Here is a 25,619-nt window from a genome sequence, read left to right on the forward strand (position 1 = left end):
TTTCCATCCACATCTGTCTGTCTGTCTGTCTCTTTCCATCCACATCTGTCTGTCTGTCTGTCTCTTTCCATCCACATCTGTCTGTCTGTCTGTCTCTTTCCATCCACATCTGTCTGTCTGTCTGTCTCTTTCCATCCACATCTGTCTGTCTGTCTGTCTCTTTCCATCCACATCTGTCTGTCTGTCTGTCTCTTTCCATCCACATCTGTCTGTCTGTCTGTCTCTTTCCATCCACATCTGTCTGTCTGTCTGTCTCTTTCCATCCACATCGGTCTGTCTATCTGTCTCTTTCCATCCACATCGGTCTGTCTGTCGGTCGGTCACAAGCCCCCCAGCGAGCGTGTTTGGGGTTGATTTGAGAAAGACTATTCAAACTGTTCTGTGCTTTAGGGTCAGCTGTTGTTCAGGTGAATGAATACATCCATAAAATGGTTCTCAGATTCATTTCTACTTGATTTTTAAAAGCATTGCATCGCTTGTGCAAAACATGGACTCTGAATCCCTACAACCCATCAGGACCATCAGAGAACATATCAGGAGACAAAACATGGACTCTGAATCCCTACAACCCATCAGGACCATCAGAGAACATATCAGAAGACAAAACATGGACTCTGAATCCCTACAACCCATCAGGACCATCAGAGAACATATCAGGAGACAAAACATGGACTCTGAATCCCTACAACCCATCAGGACCATGAGAGAACATATCAGGAGACAAAACATGGACTCTGAATCCCTACAACCCATCAGGACCATCAGAGAACATATCAGGAGACAAAACGTGGACTCTGAATCCCTACAACCCATCAGAGGACATATCAGGAGACAAAACGTGGACTCTGAATCCCTACAACCCATCAGGACCATCAGAGAACATATCAGGAGACAAAACGTGGTCACTCTTCCACAGTACATTCACATATGAATGTGTGGATATGAACAGGGCGTATCATCACTTTCATTTAGATGGGTCAGGGTGTAATAAGGGTACGAGTCAGTTCATTTAGACGGGTCAGGGTGTAATAAGGGTACGAGTCAGTTCATTTAGATGAGTCAGGGTGTAATAAGGGAACGAGTATGTTCATTTAGATGGGTCAGGGTGTAATAAGGGAACGAGTCAGTTCATTTAGATGGGTCAGGGTGTAATAAGGGTACGAGTCAGTTCATTTAGATGGGTCAGGGTGTAATAAGGGAACGAGTATGTTCATTTAGATGGGTCAGGGTGTAATAAGGGAACGAGTCAGTTCATTTAGATGGGTCAGGGTGTAATAAGGGTACGAGTCAGTTCATTTAGATGGGTCAGGGTGTAATAAGGGTACGAGTCAGTTCATTTAGATGGGTCAGGGTGTAATAAGGGAACGAGTATGTTCATTTAGATGGGTCAGGGTGTAATAAGGGAACGAGTCAGTTCATTTAGATGGGTCAGGGTGTAATAAGGGTACGAGTCAGTTCATTTAGATGGGTCAGGGTGTAATAAGGGAACGAGTCAGTTCATTTAGATGGGTCAGGGTGTAATAAGGGAACGAGTATGTTCATTTAGATGGGTCAGGGTGTAATAAGGGTACGAGTCAGTTCATTTAGATGGGTCAGGGTGTAATAAGGGAACGAGTATGTTCATTTAGATGGGTCAGGGTGTAATAAGGGTACGAGTCAGTTCATTTAGATGGGTCAGGGTGTAATAAGGGTAAGTCTGGTCTGAGCTGTGAGATCAGCTGGGGGTCTGTGCACTCTCCTGTCTGTCTACTCTCCTGTGTCTGTCTGTCTGCACGCTCTCCTGTCTGTCTGCACGCTCTCCTGTCTGTCTGCACGCTCTCCTGTCTGTCTGCACGCTCTCCTGTCTGTCTGCACGCGCTCCTGTCTGTCTGCACCACAACATCCCAACCTAGCTCAGCCACCATCCCAGTTTCAACCTCTCTTCCCTGGTGGAATAAAAACAGCTACTTTATATATATATATTTTGTTTGTAATCATAACAAAGAATAGAAAGTAACTGAATTCATGATTTTGTTTTCATTCTTTTTCCTCATTTGTAGTTTCACTATACATCATTTAATAGGTACAAAGAACCTTCATTTACAAGCAATCTATTGAAAAAGAAACCAACAACAACTTTGTTATTATGAGAAGACCGTCAGAAGGTTTTGGGACACTGGTACGATGGGGAACAAAATGTCCTCCTCGTTGTCTGATGATGAGATACATTTATAGTCAACAATGGCGTTGCTTGGTTTCTTACCTTGTTGCATGTTTTTAAAAAACAACAACAACAACAACAACAAATCAAATTTTAAAAAAAACAACACATCTTCAATCTTCAGAGAGTAATCGTAATAATTAATTATTAAATCACATATTATATAAAACGTAGAGATGACGTACATCACCCTTTTAAAAGAAACCCCAAGATTGAAAGGGAGCTGGAAAGTACAATAGTAGCAGTAGTTTTAGCATTATTCTTCAAGGATCGGTCTGAAACAAATCCGTATAACTATTGTGATCTGATGTAATTTTACGCAAAATGATTTCTGAGGAGAGTATTTTTTTTGTTATTGGTCAGTAGTATGTTGGCCCCTCCTCTCTGCTCGGTGCCACAGCGAATCCTAGATCTGCATCTGTTCCAGGTATTTGTAGGTGGGGTTCTCGTAGCCGTGGTTCTGCATCTTGCTGAGGTGGCGTTCCTCTGGGGTCAGCATGGGGTCAACCTATCACAGGACAGGTCAGGGGTGAAATAGGCAGAGCTTAAAGACGAGGTATCCACAGTCCTGTAATAAAACTATGTCCAGCTATTGGCCCTGAGCAGAGAGAACAGGTTATCTGAGCACAGAGGTCGAGGTCAGGTCAGGGGTGAACTAGAACCTGAGCAAAAATAACAAGTAATTAGCCTGAGTACAGAGACCTTAGAGAATGCATTGAGCTACAAGTACTGTGTGTGTGTGTGTGTGTGTACATTGAGAGTGTGTGTGGTGTCACACCATATGCATTGGCATGTGTGTGTGTGATGTCGTAGCTCACCTGCACAATGCCGTGGCTGATGGTTCTGTACTGTGTGTGTGTGTGTGTGTGTGTGTGTGTGTGTGTGTGTGTGTGTCGTAGCTCACCTGCACAATGCCGTGGCTGATGGTTCTGTACTATGTGTGTGTGTGTGATGACGTAGCTCACCTGCACAATGCCGTGGCTGATGGTACGGTGTGTGTGTGTGTGCGCGCGCGTGATGTCGTAGCTCACCTGCACAATGCCGTGGCTGATGGTTCTGTACTGTGTGTGTGTGTGTGTGTGTGTGTGTGTGTGATGTCGTAGCTCACCTCCACAATGCCGTGGCTGATGGTTCTGTACTGTGTGTGTGTGTGTGATGTCGTAGCTCACCTCCACAATGCCGTGGCTGATGGTTCTGTACTGTGTGTGTGTGTGTGATGCCGTAGCTCACCTCCACAATGCCGTGGCTGATGGTTCTGTACTGTGTGTGTGTGTGTGTGTGTGTGTGTGTGTGTGTGTGTGTGTGTGTGTGTGATGTCGTAGCTCAACTCCACAATGCCGTGGCTGATGGTTCTGTACTGTGTGTGTGTGTGTGTGTGTGTGTGATGTCGTAGCTCACCTACACAATGCCGTGGCTGATGGTTCTGTACTGTGTGTGTGTGTGTGTGTGTGATGTCGTAGCTCACCTCCACAATGCCGTGGCTGATGGTTCTGTACTGTGTGTGTGTGTGTGTGTGTGTGTGTGTGTGTGTGTGTGTGTGTGTGTGTGTGTGTGTGATGCCGTAGCTCACCTCCACAATGCCGTGGCTGATGGTTCTGTACTGTGTGTGTGTGTGTGTGTGTGTGTGTGTGTGTGTGTGTGTGTGTGTGTGTGTGTGTGTGTGTGTGTGTGTGTCGTAGCTCACCTGCACAATGCCGTGGCTGATGGTTCTGTACTATGTGTGTGTGTGTGATGACGTAGCTCACCTGCACAATGCCGTGGCTGATGGTACGGTGTGTGTGTGTGTGTGTGCGCGCGCGTGATGTCGTAGCTCACCTGCACAATGCCGTGGCTGATGGTTCTGTACTGTGTGTGTGTGTGTGTGTGTGTGTGTGTGTGTGATGTCGTAGCTCACCTCCACAATGCCGTGGCTGATGGTTCTGTACTGTGTGTGTGTGTGATGTCGTAGCTCACCTCCACAATGCCGTGGCTGATGGTTCTGTACTGTGTGTGTGTGTGTGATGCCGTAGCTCACCTCCACAATGCCGTGGCTGATGGTTCTGTACTGTGTGTGTGTGTGTGTGTGTGTGTGTGTGTGTGTGTGTGTGTGTGTGTGTGTGATGTCGTAGCTCAACTCCACAATGCCGTGGCTGATGGTTCTGTACTGTGTGTGTGTGTGTGTGTGTGTGTGTGTGTGATGTCGTAGCTCACCTCCACAATGCCGTGGCTGATGGTTCTGTACTGTGTGTGTGTGTGTGATGTCGTAGCTCACCTCCACAATGCCGTGGCTGATGGTTCTGTACTGTGTGTGTGTGTGTGTGTGTGTGTGTGTGTGTGTGTGTGTGTGTGTGTGTGTGTGTGTGTGTGTGTGATGCCGTAGCTCACCTCCACAATGCCGTGGCTGATGGTTCTGTACTGTGTGTGTGTGTGTGTGTGTGTGTGTGTGTGTGTGTGTGTGTGTGTGATGTCGTAGCTCAACTCCACAATGCCGTGGCTGATGGTTCTGTACTGTGTGTGTGTGTGTGTGTGTGTGTGTGTGTGTGTGATGTCGTAGCTCAACTCCACAATGCCGTGGCTGATGGTTCTGTACTGTGTGTGTGGGTGTGTGTGTGTGTGTGTGTGATGTCGTAGCTCACCTCCACAATGCCGTGGCTGATGGTTCTGTACTGTGTGTGTGTGTGTGTGTGTGTGTGCGTGCGTGTGTGTGTGTGTGCGTGTGTGATGCCGTAGCTCACCTCCACAATGCCGTGGCTGATGGTTCTGTACTGTGTGTGTGTGTGTGTGTGTGTGTGTGTGTGTGTGTGTGTGTGTGTGTGTGTGTGTGTACATTGAGAGTGTGTGTGGTGTCACACCATATGCATTGGCATGTGTGTGTGTGATGTCGTAGCTCACCTGCACAATGCCGTGGCTGATGGTTCTGTACTGTGTGTGTGTGTGTGTGTGTGTGTGTGTGTGTGTGTCGTAGCTCACCTGCACAATGCCGTGGCTGATGGTTCTGTACTATGTGTGTGTGTGTGATGACGTAGCTCACCTGCACAATGCCGTGGCTGATGGTACGGTGTGTGTGTGTGTGTGTGTGTGTGTGCGCGCGCGTGATGTCGTAGCTCACCTGCACAATGCCGTGGCTGATGGTTCTGTACTGTGTGTGTGTGTGTGTGATGTCGTAGCTCACCTCCACAATGCCGTGGCTGATGGTTCTGTACTGTGTGTGTGTGTGTGTGTGTGTGTGTGTGTGTGATGTCGTAGCTCACCTCCACAATGCCGTGGCTGATGGTTCTGTACTGTGTGTGTGTGTGTGTGTGTGATGTCGTAGCTCACCTCCACAATGCCGTGGCTGATGGTTCTGTACTGTGTGTGTGTGTGTGATGCCGTAGCTCACCTCCACAATGCCGTGGCTGATGGTTCTGTACTGTGTGTGTGTGTGTGTGTGTGTGTGTGTGTGTGTGTGTGTGTGTGTGTGTGTGTGTGTGTGTGTGTGTGTGAGTGTGTGTGATGTCGTAGCTCAACTCCACAATGCCGTGGCTGATGGTTCTGTACTGTGTGTGTGTGTGTGTGTGTGTGTGTGTGTGTGTGATGTCGTAGCTCACCTCCACAATGCCGTGGCTGATGGTTCTGTACTGTGTGTGTGTGTGTGATGTCGTAGCTCACCTCCACAATGCCGTGGCTGATGGTTCTGTACTGTGTGTGTGTGTGTGTGTGTGTGTGTGTGTGTGTGTGTGTGTGATGCCGTAGCTCACCTCCACAATGCCGTGGCTGATGGTTCTGTACTGTGTGTGTGTGTGTGTGTGTGTGTGTGTGTGATGTCGTAGCTCAACTCCACAATGCCGTGGCTGATGGTTCTGTACTGTGTGTGTGGGTGTGTGTGTGTGTGTGTGATGTCGTAGCTCACCTCCACAATGCCGTGGCTGATGGTTCTGTACTGTGTGTGTGTGTGTGTGTGTGTGTGCGTGCGTGTGTGTGTGTGTGCGTGTGTGATGCCGTAGCTCACCTCCACAATGCCGTGGCTGATGGTTCTGTACTGTGTGTGTGTGTGTGTGTGTGTGTGTGTGTGTGTGTGTGTGTGTGTGTGTGATGCCGTAGCTCACCTCCACAATGCCGTGGCTGATGGTTCTGTACTGTGTGTGTGTGTGTGTGTGTGTGTGTGTGTGTGTGTGTGTGTGATGTCGTAGCTCACCTCCACAATGCCGTGGCTGATGGTTCTGTACTGTGTGTGTGTGTGTGTGTGTGTGTGTGATGTCGTAGCTCACCTCCACAATGCCGTGGCTGATGGTTCTGTACTGTGTGTGTGTGATGCCGTAGCTCACCTCCACAATGCCGTGGCTGATGGTTCTGTACTGTGTGTGTGTGTGTGTGTGTGTGTGTGTGTGTGTGTGTGTGTGTGTGTGTGTGTGTGTGTGTGTGTGTGTGTGTGTGTGTGTGTGATGTCGTAGCTCAACTCCACAATGCCGTGGCTGATGGTTCTGTACTGTGTGTGTGTGTGTGTGTGTGTGTGTGTGTGTGTGTGTGTGTGTGTGATGTCGTAGCTCACCTCCACAATGCCGTGGCTGATGGTTCTGTACTGTGTGTGTGTGTGTGATGTCGTAGCTCACCTCCACAATGCCGTGGCTGATGGTTCTGTACTGTGTGTGTGTGTGTGTGTGTGTGTGTGTGTGTGTGTGATGTCGTAGCTCAACTCCACAATGCCGTGGCTGATGGTTCTGTACTGTGTGTGTGGGTGTGTGTGTGTGTGTGTGTGATGTCGTAGCTCACCTCCACAATGCCGTGGCTGATGGTTCTGTACTGTGTGTGTGTGTGTGTGTGTGTGTGTGCGTGCGTGTGTGTGTGTGTGCGTGTGTGATGCCGTAGCTCACCTCCACAATGCCGTGGCTGATGGTTCTGTACTGTGTGTGTGTGTGTGTGTGTGTGTGTGTGTGTGTGTGTGTGTGTGTGTGTGTGATGCCGTAGCTCACCTCCACAATGCCGTGGCTGATGGTTCTGTACTGTGTGTGTGTGTGTGTGATGCCGTAGCTCACCTCCACAATGCCGTGGCTGATGGTTCTGTACTGTGTGTGTGTGTGTGTGTGTGTGTGTGTGTGATGCCGTAGCTCACCTCCACAATGCCGTGGCTGATGGTTCTGTACTGTGTGTGTGTGTGTGTGTGTGTGTGTGTGTGTGTGTGTGTGTGTGTGAGTGATGTCGTAGCTCACCTCCACAATGCCGTGGCTGATGGTTCTGTACTGTGTGTGTGTGTGTGTGTGTGTGTGTGTGTGTGTGTGTGTGTGATGTCGTAGCTCACCTCCACAATGCCGTGGCTGATGGTTCTGTACTGTGTGTGTGTGTGTGTGTGTGTGTGTGTGTGTGATGCCGTAGCTCACCTCCACAATGCCGTGGCTGATGGTTCTGTACTGTGTGTGTGTGTGTGTGTGTGTGTGTGTGTGTGTGTGTGTGTGTGTGTGTGTGTGTGTGTGTGTGAGTGATGTCGTAGCTCACCTCCACAATGCCGTGGCTGATGGTTCTGTACTGTGTGTGTGTGTGTGTGTGTGTGTGTGTGTGTGTGTGTGTGTGTGTGATGTCGTAGCTCACCTCCACAATGCCGTGGCTGATGGTTCTGTACTGTGTGTGTGTGTGTGTGTGTGTGATGTCGTAGCTCACCTCCACAATGCCGTGGCTGATGGTTCTGTACTGTGTGTGTGTGTGTGTGTGATGTCGTAGCTCACCTCCACAATGCCGTGGCTGATGGTTCTGTACTGTGTGTGTGTGTGATGTCGTAGCTCACCTCCACAATGCCGTGGCTGATGGTTCTGTACTGTGTGTGTGTGTGTGTGTGATGCCGTAGTTCACCTCCACAATGCCGTGGCTGATGGTTCTGTGCTGTGTGTGTGTGTGTGTGTGTGTGTGTGTGTGTGTGTGTGTGTGTGTGATGTCGTAGCTCACCTCCACAATGCCGTGGCTGATAGTTCTGTACTGTGTGTGTGTGTGTGTGTGATGCCGTAGCTCACCTCCACAATGCCGTGGCTGATGGTTCTGTACTGTGTGTGTGTGTGTGTGATGCCGTAGCTCACCTCCACAATGCCGTGGCTGATGGTTCTGTACTGTGTGTGTGTGTGTGTGTGTGTGTGATGCCGTAGCTCACCTCCACAATGCCGTGGCTGATGGTTCCGTACTGCCTCTTCCTCAGAATAACCAGGCTGATCACTATCACCATTGCTATGGCCACCGCTATCACCAGCAGACCAATCAGAGCAGAGCTCCCGAAGCTGAAGTCCTCACCCAGAGGACGGTAGGATTCCTAGAGGAGACAGAGACAGAGAGAGAGACAGAGACACACAGAGAGAGAGACAGATGAGCGAGAGAGAGAGACAGATGAGTGAGAGATAGAGACAGATGAGCGAGACAGAGATGAGACAGAGCGACAGATGAGTCAGAGAGAGACAGAGAGAGAGACAGATAAGAGACAGAGACAGAGAGAGACAGAGAGAGAGACAGAGAGAGAGACATACAGAGAGAGAGACAGAGAGAGAGAGAGAGACACAGAGAGAGAGAGAGACAGATGAGCGAGAGAGAGACAGATGAGCGAGAGAGAGAGACAGATGAGCGAGAGAGAGACAGATGAGCGAGACAGAGAGAGAGACAGATGAGAGACAGATGAGTCAGAGAGAGACAGAGAGAGAGACAGATGAGAGACAGAGAGAGAGAGAGAGAGAGAGAGACAGAGAGAGAGACAGAGAGAGAGACAGAGACAGAGAGAGAGACAGAGAGAGAGACAGAGAGAGAGACAGAGAGAGAGACAGAGAGAGAGAGAGAGAGAGACAGAGAGAGAGACAGAGAGAGAGACAGAGAGAGAGACAGAGAGAGACAGAGAGAGAGAGAGAGAGAGACAGAGAGAGACAGAGACAGAATTAGTTTGTGTAAAGACAAGAACATACACTATAAGACAGACATGACATACGACCAAATACAGAGTGAACAGACTACACACATGCATAATATATATTTAAAAAAAACATCTTTATCTTGAACAATCAAGCTATTTATATCTATCTACCTTATGGGTAACTAATGTAATATGGGTATGGGTAATATATGGGTAATATGTAAAGCAGGACCCTGCAATAGTAATAACACCATTGAGCTGGATGCAGGATTACTAGTGCATCTGCAGGCAGCTTCTCTCTGGTCTCACTCACACAGATGCTGAGGTACCTCAACTCTTTTGTGTGGATAAATACATTCACACATTCAGTGGAAACCTGTGTTCATTCCGACACATTTACATACATGCATCCATGCAGAAAATAAAATCCCATCTGGATGGTACAATAAGGTAGAGTCAAACCTGCTGTCGACGTGTGGACGGGTGTTTCGCCCACTATGAATAAACAGAGGGACTTTGGGTTCCCCCCTTTATCCCTATCCCTCCCTCCTTCCCCATCCTACCCTCATTCCTTCCCCCCATTCCTTCCTCTCCTTCCCCCCCATCCCTCCCTCTCTTTCCTTCCCCCATCCCCCCCTTCCTGCCAGCAGTTCCCCATGTTAACCAGATGGGGGCACTGTAGTGTACACACCAGCAGTTCCCCATGTTAACCAGATGGGGGCACTGTGGTGTACACACCAGCAGTTCCCCATGTTAACCAGACTCACCAGCAGTTCTCCATGTTAACCAGATGGGGGCACTGTGGTGTACTCACCAGCAGTTCCCCATGTTAACCAGATGGGGGCACTGTGCTGTACTCACCAGCTCATCACCATGCATAACGCTGACTCTCTCAGCACTGTATATCACTTCCTTTACATCCAGAGTCTCATCAACCACCTGCTGACAGCACACACACACAGGGCCCAGGTTACACCGCTGACATGGCTCGGTGTGTGTGTGTGTGTGTGTGTGTGTAAGGGATTTTTTTTTATCAATAATGACTAATTATGTATACATTTCAATCAGGACTGAATAATCAGAATACTATTATGTTACTGTATATGTACTAATCAGAATACTATTATGTTACTGTATATGTACTAATCAGAATACTATTATGTTACTGTATATGTACTAATCAGAATACTATTATGTTACTGTATATGTACTAATCAGAATACTATTATGTTACTGTATATGTACTAATCAGAATACTATTATGTTACTGTATATGTACTAATCAGAATACTATTATGTTACTGTATATGTACTAATCAGAATACTATTATGTTACTGTATATGTACTAATCAGAATACTATTATGTTACTGTATAGATGTATGAATTGTATTTGAATCCTAGTACTGAATATAATGTGTGTAAATATAATCAAGAATTAGAACAATGACTGTCTGTTCCTTGGTAGAAACGAATGAACTATATCGCCAGACTGTCTAGAACGCTTATCTACACAGGGAGACCTTGGCTCGGTCATGAATTATATTAAATTGGTAGGGAGACGATGTGGGAAGGCTTGAGATACTTCCTTTGTACCAGGGTGGGAGAAGAGACCGGACAGTTCGAAAACTAATGACATCATTTTCAGTTTATAACCTGTGGTAAACTGTATCGTGTTCAGTACTCTCGAGAATAAACGCTGCTGATTGGTTTTGAGACTGGTCTCTGTCCATTTTATGCAAATAAGGGTAGTACAAATTCTTAGGAGTGGACAGAGTGTTGAATAGAATTAGTTGAATAAAACATAAAGGAATTGAATTCCTGTTACAGTGTGTGTGTTATGGAGTATTGTGTGTGTGTGTGTGTGTGTGTGTGTGTGTGTTATGGAGTATTGTGTGTGTGTGTTATGGAGTATTGTGTGTGTGTGTGTGTGTGTGTGTGTGTGTGTGTGTGTGTGTGTGTGTGAGAGAGAGAGAGATATGGAGTATTGTGTGTACATTTACACCTATCTACCACAGTGCGTTGGTTGAGAAGTGGGCAGAGAAGCACAGAGACTGTGTGGTTGTATGTTCAGTCTGTAAAGATCAGAGTCTTTGTGGTTGTCAATGGATACCTGGAGGTTCTCTTCAGAACACATGTTTTTGGTCGTCTAGGTTACCTAGAGGTTCTCTTCAGAACACATGTTTATGGTCGTCTAGGTTACCTAGAGGTTCTCTTCAGAACACATGTTTAGGCCCCTGCTACAGGCAAACAGCCATTTATAGTTTCATGTAATATAAACTGTAATGTTTTAACTCTGATTGTTCTGTGTTTGGACTCCACATGTGCAAAAACAATAATACTGTCATGCATAACAAACATACAAATAAAAACAACACATGACTGCATTACACAAACACAGATATACGCTTGGCCTTGGATCTACATGCTAAACACATAACAAACATTCAACTTCAATGATCCAAGAGGAAGGAGGAGACATGATGCTTCTGGTAAATGAGAGCATGCAGAAAGAAGATGGCTACTGTGAAATCCATGGACTATATCCTCTCTGTTTTAGTGGTGATCCATGGACTATATCCTCTCTGTTTTAGTGGTGATCCATGGACTATATCCTCTCTGTTTTAGTGGTGATCCATGGACTATATCCTCTCTGTTTTAGTGGTGATCCATGGACTATATCCTCTCTGTTTTAGTGGGGATCCATGGACTATATCTTCTCTGTTTTAGTGGTGATCCATGGACTATATCCTCTCTGTTTTAGTGGTGATCCATAGAGTATATCCTCTCTGTTTTAGTGGTGATCCATGGACTATATCCTCTCTGTTTTAGTGGTGATCCATGGACTATATCCTCTCTGTTTTAGTGGTGATCCATGGACTATATCCTCTCTGTTTTAGTGGGGATCCATGGACTATATCCTCTCTGTTTTAGTGGTGATCCATAGAGTATATCCTCTCTGTTTTAGTGGTGATCCATGGACTATATCCTCTGTTTTAGTGGTGATCTGAGGGTTTGGCAGAGTGGTTGGCAGAGGCCCAGAGTAGGCAACCTGCTAACAGCAGCACTGCTCGTTGCTTTAACTATGTCATCATAGGATGGTGCATCTCATCTAAAGCTTGATGATATATTAGAGCTAAGGAGCCAGATGTCAAAGATGTATATTACTATCTATACTTAGATATACTACTATATAACTACATATACACACATATATATATATATATATATACATATACATATGTATATATAAGTTATTACATATATTACTATCTATATTTAGATATACTATTATATATATATATATATATATTACTTATTACATATATTACTATCTATACTACTATATATATTACTTATTACTTATATTACCATCTATACTTAGATATACTAATACATATTACATATACTATATATTACTTATTACATATATTACTATCTATATTTAGATATACTATTATATATATATATATATATATATTACTTATTACACATATTACTATCTATACTACTATCTATACTTAGATATATTACTATCTATATTTAGATATACTATTATATATATATATATATATATATATATATATATATATATATATATATATATATATATATATATATATATATATATTACTTATTACACATATTACTATCTATACTACTATCTATACTTAGATATATTACTATCTATACTTAGACATACTATATATATATATATTACTTATTGCATATATTACTATCTATTCTTAGATATACTTGATCTATTATCATATCTGGATATTCCAGCCTATTCAGCAGAACACGGAGTTGTTTCAGGGTCATTTCAGAGAGTATTCACACCCCCTGACTTTATCCACATTTAGTTGATTACAAAGTGGGATTAAAATTGATTTCATTGTCATTGGTTTGAACGATCTACACAAAACACTAAAGTGGAAAGAAAAATTGTAACATTTGTAAAAAATGTAAATGTAAAATAAAAACACAAAATATATCTTTATTAGATCAGTATTCAATACATGTTAGAATCACCTTTGGCAGCGATAACAGATGTGAGGCTTTCTGGGTAAGTATCTAAGAGCTTTCCACACCTGGATTATGCAACATTTACCAATTATTATTTTCAAAATCCTTCAAACTTTGTGAAATTGGTTGTTGACCATTACTAGACAACCATTTTCAGGTCTTTCCATACATTTTCAAGCAGATTGAAGTCAAAACTGTAACTCTGCCACTCAGGAACATTCACCATCTTCTTGGTAAACAACTCCAGGGTAGATTTGTTGTTTGTGTTGTAGGTTATTGTCCTGTTGAAAGGTGAATTCGTCTCCCAGTGTCTGGTTGTAAAGCAGACTGAACCAGGTTTTCCTCTAGGGCTTGGCCTGTGCTTTAGGTTATTGTCCTGCTGAAAGGTGAATTCATCTCCCAGTGTCTGGTTGTAAAGCAGACTGAACCAGGTTTTCCTCTAGGGCTTGGCCTGTGCTTTAGGTTATTGTCCTGTTGAAAGGTGAATTCGTCTCCCAGTGTCTGGTTGTAAAGCAGACTGAACCAGGTTTTCCTCTAGGGCTTGGCCTGTGCTTTAGGTTATTGTCCTGTTGAAAGGTGAATTCGTCTCCCAGTGTCTGGTTGTAAAGCAGACTGAACCAGGTTTTCCTCTAGGGCTTGGCCTGTGCTTTAGGTTATTGTCCTGCTGAAAGGTGAATTCATCTCCCAGTGTCTGGTTGTAAAGCAGACTGAACCAGGTTTTCCTCTAGGGCTTGGCCTGTGCTTTAGGTTATTGTCCTGTTGAAAGGTGAATTCGTCTCCCAGTGTCTGGTTGTAAAGCAGACTGAACCAGGTTTTCCTCTAGGGCTTGGCCTGTGCTTTAGGTTATTGTCCTGTTGAAAGGTGAATTCGTCTCCCAGTGTCTGGTTGTAAAGCAGACTGAACCAGGTTTTCCTCTAGGGCTTGGCCTGTGCTTTAGGTTATTGTCCTGTTGAAAGGTGAATTCGTCTCCCAGTGTCTGGTTGTAAAGCAGACTGAACCAGGTTTTCCTCTAGGACTTTGCCTGTGCTTAGCGCTATTCATTTTCTTTTTATCCGAGTCCTTGCCAATGACAAGCATACCCATAACATGATGCGCTACATGTATTTTTTTACCATGGAAAACGCCATGCAGCTTTATTATGTGACCTGTTAAAGCAAATGTTGACCCCTGATCTGGTTTAGGTTTGCCATTACAAAGGGGTTGAATACTTATTGACTCAAGACATTTCCAGAGCTGACAAGGTAAAAAAAAAAAAAAATCTGTCGTCCTGCCACTTGAACAGGGCAGTTAACCCGCTGTTCCCCGGGCGCCGAAGACGTGGATGTTAATTTAAGGCAGCCCCCCGCCCCCCCCCCCCCCCCCCCCCCCCCCCGCTCTGATTCAGAGGGGTCAGGGGTTAGGGGTTAAAGGCGGAAGACACATTTCAGTTGAATGCATTCATTTGTACAATTGACTAGGTATCTCCCTTTCTGTTGGACAACTGACTAGGTATCCCCCCTTTCTGTTGGACAACTGACTAGGTATCCCCCCTTTCTGTTGGACAACTGACTAGGTATCCCCCCTTTCTGTTGGACAACTGACTAGGTATCCCCCCTTTCTGTTGGACAACTGACTAGGTATCCCCCCTTTCTGTTGGACAACTGACTAGGTATCCCCCCTTTCTGTTGGACAACTGACTAGGTATCCCCCCTTTCTGTTGGACAACTGCCTAGGTATCCCCCCTTTCTGTTCTACAACTGACTAGGTATCCCCCCTTTCTGTTGGACAACTGACTAGGTATCCCCCCTTTCTGTTCTACAACTGACTAGGTATCCCCCCTTTCTGTTGGACAACTGACTAGGTATCCCCCCTTTCTGTTGGACAACTGACTAGGTATCCCCCCTTTCTGTTCTACAACTGACTAGGTATCCCCCCTTTCTGTTGGACAACTGACTAGGTATCCCCCCTTTCTGTTGGACAACTGACTAGGTATCCCCCTTTCTGTTCTACAACTGACTAGGTATCCCCCCTTTCTGTTCTACAACTGACTAGGTATCCCCCTTTCTGTTCTACAACTGACTAGGTATCCCCCCTTTCTGTTGGACAACTGACTAGGTATCCCCCTTTCTGTTGGACAACTGACTAGGTATCCCCCCTTTCTGTTGGACAACTGAGTAGGTATCCCCCTTTCTGTTGGACAACTGAGTAGGTATCCCCCTTTCTGTTGGACAACTGAGTAGGTATCCCCCTTTCTGTTCTACAACTGACTAGGTATCCCCCTTTCTGTTGGACAACTGACTAGGTATCCCCCCTTTCTGTTCTACAACTGAGTAGGTATCCCCCTTTCTGTTCTACAACTGACTAGGTATCCCCCCTTTCTGTTGGACAACTGACTAGGTATCCCCCTTTCTGTTCTACAACTGACTAGGTATCCCCCCTTTCTGTTGGACAACTGACTAGGTATCCCCCCTTTCTGTTCTACAACTGACTAGGTATCCCCCTTTCTGTTGGACAACTGACTAGGTATCCCCCCTTTCTGTTGGACAACTGACTAGGTATCCCCCTTTCTGTTGGACAACTGACTAGGTATCCCCCTTTCTGTTGGACAACTGACTAGGTATCCCCCTTTCTGTTGGACAACTGACTAGGTATCCCCCTTTCTGTTGGACAACTGACTAGGTATCCCCCTTTCTGTTGGACAACTGACTAGGTATCCCCCCTTTCTGTTCTACAACTGACTAGGTATCCCCCTTTCTGTTGGACAACTGACTAGGTATCCCCCCTTTCTGTTGGACAACTGACTAGGTATCCCCCTTTCTGTTGGACAACTGACTAGGTATCCCCCTTTCTGTTGGACAACTGACTAGGTATCCCCCCTTTCTGTTCTACAACTGAGTAGGTATCCCCCTTTCCCTTTCAGCTTTAATGAATTTGTAAACATTTCTAAAAACATAATTCTACTTTTACGTTATTTTGCTTCTGTGTGTCGGATCAGTGACAATATCTCAATGTAATCCACATTGTAAATTCAGGCTGTAACACAAAAACATGTGATAAAAAGTCAAGGGGTGTGAATACTCTCTGAAGACTGTGTATTTAAGGGGGAGAAATACATTAGTTGAGAAGAGAGGATCTCAGACACTGATTATTGATCAGATGATCAGCAGTCTACTCTGACTTGTGCTGTTATTACCTGTAGAAGTTATACTGTGTACAAGATGTCTATAGCGGTGACAGACGGACGGACGGGAGCACAGTCAGAAAAACAGACGGCCGTGACAGATCTCTCACCATGTTATTGTTGATCTTGGGCTTGCTGTTGATGACCCTCTCCTCGGCTCCGATCAGCCCGTCCTGGCCGTACATCCCTGAACCTGTAGGGGGCAGGAGAGAGGTTCGAGGTCAGGGATTAGACGTCAGCCAATCGGGAGGAACAGAAAATAGAGAGGGAGACAGAGGGTTGTGTGACTGTAGTCCAACTGGACTCACTGCTGATATTGTTTGAATCAAATTCTTCCTTCAATATTCCACATTCTTATTATTTGCGCCATCCTCTGTGTAGAGCCCCAGGCTTCCTCTTTAGTCCGGAGCTTAACAGGAAACACTCAGTTCCGGAGCTTAACAGGAAACACTCAGTTCCGGAGCTTAACAGGAAACACTCAGTTCCGGAGCTTAACAGGAAACACTCAGTTCCGGAGCTTAACAGGAAACACTCAGTTCCGGAGCTTAACAGGAAACACTCAGTTCCGGAGCTTAACAGGAAACACTCAGTTCCGGAGCTTAACAGGAAGCACTCAGTTCCGGAGCTTAACAGGAAGCACTCAGTTCCGGAGCTTAACAGGAAACACTCAGTTCCGGAGCTTAACAGGAAACACTCAGTTCCGGAGCTTAACAGGAAACACTCAGTTCCGGAGCTTAACAGGAAACACTCAGTTTCATGGGGTCCTTTGACCTTCTTCATTAATAAGAACTTTCAGAACTCAGTTCAGTCTTATATAATCTACTGGGGGCCACAAACTGGAGCATAGAGTCAAATACGAAGCTAGGGACCAGACGGTTAAAAACTAAACCTATTGTAAAATACACACAAAGAAGATACACCATGAATAAATTAACAGAGAGAGACAGAGACAGAGAGAGACAGACAGAGAGAGAATCAGAGAGAGAGACATACAGAGAGACAGACATAGACACAGAGGGACATACAGACAGATAGACATACAGACAGAGAGAGATACAGACAGAGAGACATACAGAAAGTCTGTACGTCTCTCTGTCTGTACGTCTCTCTGTCTGTACGTCTCTCTGTCTGTACGTCTCTCTGTCTGTACGTCTCTCTGTCTGTACGTCTCTCTGTCTGTACGTCTCTCTGTCTGTACGTCTCTCTGTCTGTACGTCTGACAGAGACAGAGAGAGAGACAGAGAGAAAGACAGAGAGAGAGAGAGAGACAGAGACAGACAGAGACAGAGAGACAGAGAGAGAGCTGAAGACGGTTAAGACCATTACTGAATGATTGATCTTAGTGGAGAACAATAGTCTGTGTTGATTGTCAGGGTTGGCTAAATTAGGATTTAGTTTCTGTTGGCACTAAAATCACTCCATTCCATAGCTCTCTTAGCCATACCCAGGGTTGGCTGGGTCACCTTCTAAATGTAATTCTGTTACAGTTATTAGTTACATGTCCAAACTTTTAACCAGTAACGTAACTTTTAGATGACCTAAACTCAGTAACGTAATCTGATTACATTCAGTTACTGTTCGATTACTGTCCCCTAAAGAGGCAATAGAAGAATACAAGCATGTATGTCACTGACTGAACAACATCTGTTGCAGGATAAATCAATGTTAAAGTTTACATAGCTGGCCATATATGGATGTTACTTTGTGGGTTGGTTATGTAGACTTCTTCTAACCCATCGCTTTCTACTACATTATAATAATACGATTAAATTATATCTTTACATTAAAACCAAAGTCTATCAGAATTCCAGTAATTCCAGTAAATGTTATACCCCTTGATCTTCAAGAATAGGACTTGGAAATATGGAAGAAAAGATGAGCCAAATTGTTTTACCTGAGCATGACCCCAAAAACTAAGGATGTATTAGCCAGCCCTACTCTGTTGTTTATGATTGTGTTGTCATGGAATTGGGACTCATTGATTCAAGTTGACAAATAAATTCTGTGTTCATGGCATGGCTTTGAGCACTACTGAAAAGTGCTATTTACAGGTGAAAAATGAATGCTGTGTTCATGGCATGGCTTTGAGCACTACTGAAAAGGGCTATTTACAGGTGAAAAATGAATGTCATATGCTGAAGGCCTATTGTTGACCTTTTTGTTGGTGACATTTGGAATTCAACCGTAAAGGGTAAATCCACAGATGAAACAGAAACCAAATGGTCGTCCTGGAGAAATGTAACCACTCTCAGAGTCAATGCTTGTTTTAACCATGTTAACCAGTGTTTGTTTACATTTACATTGTTGACTAAAACAGTTTACATGTATGCTTTTCCAACCGTCTTGGAGTTCCCACATATGCTGAGCACTTGTTGGCTGCTTTTTAAAAATGTGTACCTTTATTTTACTAGGCAAGTCAGTGAAGAACAAATGAATCAGATTGAGCTTTGAAAGCCCCACTTTTATCTAGAATATTAACAGTGAAGGTCCTGGCTTTGATCTAGAATATTAACAGTGAAGGCCCTGGCTTTGATCTAGAATATTAACAGTGAAGGCCCTGGCTTTGATCTAGAATATTAACAGTGAAGGCCCTGGCTTTTATCTAGAATATTCAACAGTGAAGGCCCTGGCTTTGATCTAGAATATTCACAGTGAAGGCCCTGGCTTTGATGTAGAATATTAACAGTGAAGGCCCTGGCTTTGATCTAGAATATTCAACAGTGAAGGCCCTGGCTTTGATCTAGAATATTCACAGTGAAGGCCCTGGCTTTGATCTAGAATATTAACAGTGAAGGCCCTGGCTTTGATCTAGAATATTCACAGTGAAGGCCCTGGCTTTGATCTAGAATATTCACAGTGAAGGCCCTGGCTTTGATCTAGAATATTCACAGTGAAGGCCCTGGCTTTGATCTAGAATATTAACAGTGAAAGCCCTGGCTTTGATCTAGAATATTCACAGTGAAGGCCCTGGCTTTGATCTAGAATATTAACAGTGAAGGCCCTGGCTTTGATCTAGAATATTCACAGTAAAGGCCCTGGCTTTGATCTAGAATATTCACAGTGAAGGCCCTGGCTTTGATCTAGAATATTCACAGTGAAGGCCCTGGCTTTGATCTAGAATATTAACAGTGAAGGCCCTGGCTTTGATCTAGAATATTCACAGTGAAGGCCCTGGCTTTGATCTAGAATATTCACAGTGAAGGCCCTGGCTTTTATCTAGAATATTAACAGTGAAGGCCCTGGCTTTTATCTAGAATATTCAACAGTGAAGGCCCTGGCTTTTATCTAGAATATTAACAGTGAAGGCCCTGGCTTTGATCTAGAATATTCACAGTGAAGGCCCTGGCTTTGATCTAGAATATTCACAGTGAAGGCCCTGGCTTTGATCTAGAATATTCACAGTGAAGGCCTGGCTTTGATCTAGAATATTAACAGTGAAGACCCTGGCTTTGATCTAGAATATTCACAGTGAAGGCCCTGGCTTTGTGAAGGCCCTGGCTTTGATCTAGAATATTCACAGTGAAGGCCCTGGCTTTGATCTAGAATATTAACAGTGAAGGCCCTAGCTTTTATCTAGAATATTCACAGTGAAGGCCCTGGCTTTTATCTAGAATATTCAACAGTGAAGGCCCTGGCTTTTATCTAGAATATTAACAGTGAAGGCCCTGGCTTTGATCTAGAATATTCACAGTGAAGGCCCTGGCTTTGATCTAGAATATTCACAGTGAAGGCCCTGGCTTTGATCTAGAATATTCACAGTGAAGGCCCTGGCTTTGATCTAGAATATTAACAGTGAAGGCCCTAGCTTTTATCTAGAATATTCAACAGTGAAGGCCCTGGCTTTTATCTAGAATATTCAACAGTGAAGGCCCTGGCTTTTATCTAGAATATTCAACAGTGAAGGCCCTGGCTTTTATCTAGAATATTAACAGTGAAGGCCCTGGCTTTGATCTAGAATATTAACAGTGAAGGCCCTGGCTTTGATCTAGAATATTCACAGTGAAGGCCCTGGCTTTTATCTAGAATATTCACAGTGAAGGCCTTGGCTTTGATCTAGAAAATTAACAGTGAAGGCCCTGGCTTTTATCTAGAATATTCACAGTGAAGGCCCTGGCTTTTATCTAGAATATTCAACAGTGAAGGCCCTGGCTTTTATCTAGAATATTAACAGTGAAGGCCCTGGCTTTGATCTAGAATATTCAACAGTGAAGGCCCTGGCTTTTATATAGAATATTAACAGTGAAGGCCCTGGCTTTGATCTACAATATTCACAGTGAAAGCCCTGGCTTTGATCTAGAATATTAACAGTGAAGGCCCTGGCTTTGATCTAGAATATTAACAGTGAAGGCCCTGGCTTTGATCTAGAATATTAACAGTGAAGGCCCTGGCTTTGATCTAGAATATTCACAGTGAAGGCCCTGGCTTTTATCTAGAATATTAACAGTGAAGGCCCTGGCTTTGATCTAGAATATTAACAGTGAAGGCCCTGGCTTTGATCTAGAATATTCACAGTGAAGGCCCTGGCTTTTATCTAGAATATTAACAGTGAAGGCCCTGGCTTTGATCTAGAATATTAACAGTGAAGGCCTTGGCTTTGATCTAGAATATTCACAGTGAAGGCCCTGGCTTTTATCTAGAATATTAACAGAGGTCATATTGGGCCAGTCTCAAATGGCAGCACTCTCATTCCCTATACAGTGAACCCTATGGGCACTAATTTAGAGTGGAAACACGGTTCTGTGATTGACCGTACACAGTCCAGCTAGATCACCATGTTAAACCCAAATCCGACATAAGTCCCCCTCTCATTCCCTTCTGAAAGTAGAGAAATTGGGCCACTTTGCGCCTGTCTGTGGATCAGTGGAACCCTCTGCCCAAAGCAGAGAGCCAAGGAAGGAGAGAGAGAGGGAGAGAGGGGTTGGAGGGAACAGACCGGAGACTGGGTGAAACAATTAGGAAAATTACTTTGACAAATGGACTGGAGGATGTGATGACGACTTGGGAGAGAGGAGAGTGGAGAAAATGGTTTCTCTAGTCTCTTTACACAGAGCGAGAGACGGAGCGAGCGAGCGAGCGAAAGAGCGAGCTAGCGAGAGAGATAGCAAGAGAGAGCTAGCGAGAGAAAGAGCGAGTGAGCGAGCTAGCGAGAGAAAGAGCGAGCGAGAGAGAGCTAGCGAGAGAGAGCTAGCGAGAGAAAGAGCGAGCGAGCGAGAGAAAGAGCGAGCAAAAGAGCGAGCGACAGCGCGAGAGAGAGGCAGTGGAGGAGAGGAAATAACAGAAAGTAGGACGGTCTCTAGTGTCACTACTGATGCCCTATTCCCTATGTTTTTATATATTTATTTATTTAACCTTTAACTAGTTAAGAACAAATTCTTATTTTACAATGACGGCCTAGGCGCGACGCTGGGCCAATTGTGTGCCGCCCTACCACGGCCGGATGTGATACAGCCGGGATTTGAACCAGGGACTGTAGTGACGCACTGAGATGCAGTGTCTTAGACCGCTGTGCCACTCGGGAGCCCAAATGTAGTGCCCTACTTTTGATACCCTATTACTGCCCTACTTTGATACCCTATTAGTGCCCTACTTTGACCAGACTGTAATTTGACATATGACACGTGATTCCCCCACCCCCCTTTGGGGTAATCATAACAGTTGAATGGATAATTAATAGAGAGGGGACTGAAATAGAATAAGAGAAACAGAGAATAGTGATGGAGAGATGGAGGGAAGAAAGAGGAGAGGAGAGGGGCGAAAGAGGAGAGGGGCGAAAGAGGAGAGGGGCGAAAGAGGAGAGGGGGAGGGAAGAAAGAGGAGAGGGGGAGGGAAGAAAGAGGAGAGGGGGAGGGAAGAAAGAGGAGGGAAGAAAGAGGAGAGGGGGAGGGAAGAAAGAGGAGAGGGAAGAAAGAGGAGAGGGAAGAAAGAGGAGAGGGGGAGGGAAGAAAGAGGAGAGGGAAGAAAGAGGAGAGGGACAAAAGAGGAGAGGGACGAAAGAGGAGAGGGACGAAAGAGGAGAGGGACGAAAGAGGAGAGGGAGAGGGACGAAAGAGGAGAGGGAGAGGGAAGAAAGAGGAGAGGGAAGAAAGAGGAGAGGGGGAGGGAAGAAAGAGGAGAGGGGGAGGGAAGAAAGAGGAGAGGGAAGAAAGAGGAGAGGGGGAGGGAAGAAAGAGGAGAGGGGGAGAGAAGAAAGAGGAGAGGGAAGAAAGAGGAGAGGGGGAGGGAAGAAAGAGGAGAGGGAAGAAAGAGGAGAGGGGGAGGGAAGAAAGAGGAGAGGGAGAGATGGAGAAAATAAGAGGAGAGGGAGAGACACCAACCTTTCTTGAAGGCACGTGGGGAGTCTGATAGATCGCCTAGGCAACAGGAATGAGCAACAGAAAAAGGGAAAGAAACGGAAAGAGAAAAAGAGAAACCCAGGTGAGAAGAGAAAAGGCAGGATTATCAAGCAGTGTTCAATGATGGAGCAGCCAAGGAGTCCTGCAGGGAAGCTTCCCCCAAGTTAATCTCAGAGAGAGCGCGACAGAGAGAGAGCGAGATAGAGAGACAGCGAGAGAGAGAGAGACAGAGAGAGAGACAGAGAGACAGAGAGAGAGAGAGAGAACACTCGACAGAGAGAACACTCGACAGAGAGAGCGACAGAGAGAGAGAGCGCCCGACAGAGAGAGAGAGAGCACTCGACAGAGAGAGAGAGCACTCGACAGAGAGAGAGAGCACTCGACAGAGAGAGAGAGCACTCGACAGAGAGAGAGAGCACTCGACAGAGAGAGAGAGCACTCGACAGAAAGAAGGCACTCGACAGAGAGAGAGAGAGAACACTCGACAGAGAGAGCGCGACAGAGAGCGACAGAGAGAGCGACAGAAAGAGCGAGCGACAGAGAGAGAGCGCGAACACTCGACAGAGAGCCCGACAGAGAGAGAGAGAGCGCGACAGAGAGCGACAGAGAGAGAGATTTAAAAGACAAACGGTTCCAGAAATAGAACACTTCAAGGTTATTATAGTAAACAAAAACTGACACTAAAATAAAAACTAAAATTGGAAAAACTTTAGTAAACTGAAATAACAGTTTCAAAACAAACTATTCTGAAACTCTGACTGCAAAACAATCTAAAATAAAACTAAATTAAATTAAATTCAAATCTATTGGCAAAAATCTAATGTGGTATTCCATTTTTTTCTATTAGGGTTTTTGAACTTCTGAATCTGGTTGGGAAATGCTGCCAGTAGATGGCGATGTTTCAAATAAAATGATCACTAGCTAACGGGGCAGAAATCTGAAGACGATCACTAGCTAACGGGGCAGAAATCTGAAGACGATCACTAGCTAACGGGGCAGAAATCTGAAGACGATCACTAGCTAACGGGGCAGAAATCTGAAGACGATCACTAGCTAACGGGGCAGAAATCTGAAGACGATCACTAGCTAACGGGGCAGAAATCTGAAGACGATCACTAGCTAACAGGGCAGAAATCTGAAGACGATCACTAGCTAACGGGGCAGAAATCTGAAGACGATCACTAGCTAACGGGGCAGAAATCTGAAGACGATCACTAGCTAACGGGGCAGAAATCTGAAGACGATCACTAGCTAACAGGGCAGAAATCTGAAGACGATCACTAGCTAACGGGGCAGAAATCTGAAGACGATCACTAGCTAACGGGGCAGAAAAATCTGAAGACGATCACTAGCTAACAGGGCAGAAATGTGAAGACGATCACGGAGCGTGACTGGACCAAGCTAGAACAGCTTGTGAACTTTCAGCCAGTTGCTGTCTGATGTGTTGCCGTGTCTTCTCAACCGTGGAGGCACACTTCGAGTCAACTAGCGTTGCAAAACTTTTGGTACAGGTTCTCCTGAAGTCACTGTGAGGACTTCACGTTCATACTGATTCCTCTGGCAGCTTCGACCCCTGTAGCAGCTTGCCTGATAGACCCGGGTGTGTCTATGGCCATTCGCTCAACAGAGATCGAGCCACTGATAAGGGAAGCAGAGTATTTTGTACTTCAGCAAATCAGAGAGTGCAGCCGTGGACCAGCAGGATCCCCCAGGATCCCCCAGGAAGATGCCAGAACGATGAATCCAGCAATCATCTCAACCAGTGCTTCCTCACATTAAAGACTGTGTCTAAGATCACTGTCCAGGCCAAGGGTCAACCTGCCCAGGGCGAGCTGCAGAAATACAGTGCCTTGCGAAAGTATTCGGCCCCCTGGAACTTTGCGACCTTTTGCCACATTTCAAGCTTCAAACATAAAGATATAAAACTGTATTTTTTTGTGAAGAATCAACAACAAGTGGGACACAATCATGAAGTGGAACAACATTTATTGGATATTTCAAACTTTTTTAACAAATCAAAAACTGAAAAATTGGGCGTGCAAAATTATTCAGCCCCTTTACTTTCAGTGCAGCAAACTCTCTCCAGAAGTTCAGTGAGGATCTCTGAATGATCCAATGTTGACCTAAATGACTAATGATGATAAATACAATCCACCTGTGTGTAATCAAGTCTCCGTATAAATGCACCTGCACTGTGATAGTCTCAGAGGTCCGTTAAAAGCGCAGAGAGCATCATGAAGAACAAGGAACACACCAGGCAGGTCCGAGAAACTGTTGTGAAGAAGTTTAAAGCCGGATTTGGATACAAAAAGGTTTCCCAAGCTTTAAACATCCCAAGGAGCACTGTGCAAGCGATAATATTGAAATGGAAGGAGTATCAGACCACTGCAAATCTACAAAGACCTGGCCGTCCCTCTAAACTTTCAGCTCATACAAGGAGAAGACTGATCACAGATGCAGCCAAGAGGCCCATGATCACTCTGGATGAACTGCAGAGATCTACATCTGAGGTGGGAGACTCTGTCCATAGGACAACAATCAGTTGTATATTGCACAAATCTGGCCTTTACGGAAGAGTGGCAAGAATAAAGCCATTTCTTAAAGATATCCATTAAAAGTGTTGTTTAAAGTTTGCCACAAGCCACCTGGGAGACACACCAAACATGTGGAAGAAGGTGCTCTGGTCAGATGAAACCAAAATTGAACTTTTTGGCAACAATGCAAAACGTTATGTTTGGCGTAAAAGCAACACAGCTGAACACACCATCCCCACTGTCAAACATGGTGGTGGCAGCATCATGGTTTGGGCCTGCTTTTCTTCAGCAGGGACAGGGAAGATGGTTAAAATTGATGGGAAGATGGATGGAGCCAAATACAGGACCATTCTGGAAGAAAACCTGATGGAGTCTGCAAAAGACCTGAGACTGGGACGGAGATTTGTCTTCCAACAAGACAATGATCCAAAACATAAAGCAAAATCTACAATGGAATGGTTCAAAAATAAACATATCCTGGTGTTAGAATGGCCAAGTCAAAGTCCAGACCTGAATCCAATCGAGAATCTGTGGAA

The 25,619-nt window shown here is 45.0% G+C and overlaps 1 protein-coding gene across 14 annotated transcripts in view; it reads right to left on the minus strand.

Moving 5' to 3' along the window:
* Nucleotides 1-252: 252 nt before the first annotated feature.
* Nucleotides 253-25,619, minus strand: part of aplp2 (amyloid beta (A4) precursor-like protein 2) — a 141,250-nt gene continuing 115,883 nt past the window's right edge. For 5 of the 14 annotated variants that reach the window (XM_036961453.1, XM_036961452.1, XM_036961441.1 and 2 more), the window contains 5 exons: nt 22,532-22,567; nt 16,328-16,410; nt 9,894-9,974; nt 8,292-8,447; nt 253-2,708 (listed from right to left, as the gene is read on the minus strand). In XM_036961453.1, the coding sequence (XP_036817348.1) occupies nt 2,607-2,708; nt 8,292-8,447; nt 9,894-9,974; nt 16,328-16,410; nt 22,532-22,567 (458 nt within the window). In that variant the 3' untranslated portion in view covers nt 253-2,606. The remainder of the gene's footprint in view (nt 2,709-8,291; nt 8,448-9,893; nt 9,975-16,327; nt 16,411-22,531; nt 22,568-25,619) is intronic. The other 9 variants (XM_036961448.1, XM_036961447.1, XM_036961445.1 and 6 more) reach the window with 5 other exon arrangements.

This window comes from Oncorhynchus mykiss, chromosome 24 (genome assembly GCF_013265735.2).
Source record: "Oncorhynchus mykiss isolate Arlee chromosome 24, USDA_OmykA_1.1, whole genome shotgun sequence".
NCBI classification, from domain to species: Eukaryota; Metazoa; Chordata; class Actinopteri; order Salmoniformes; family Salmonidae; genus Oncorhynchus; species Oncorhynchus mykiss.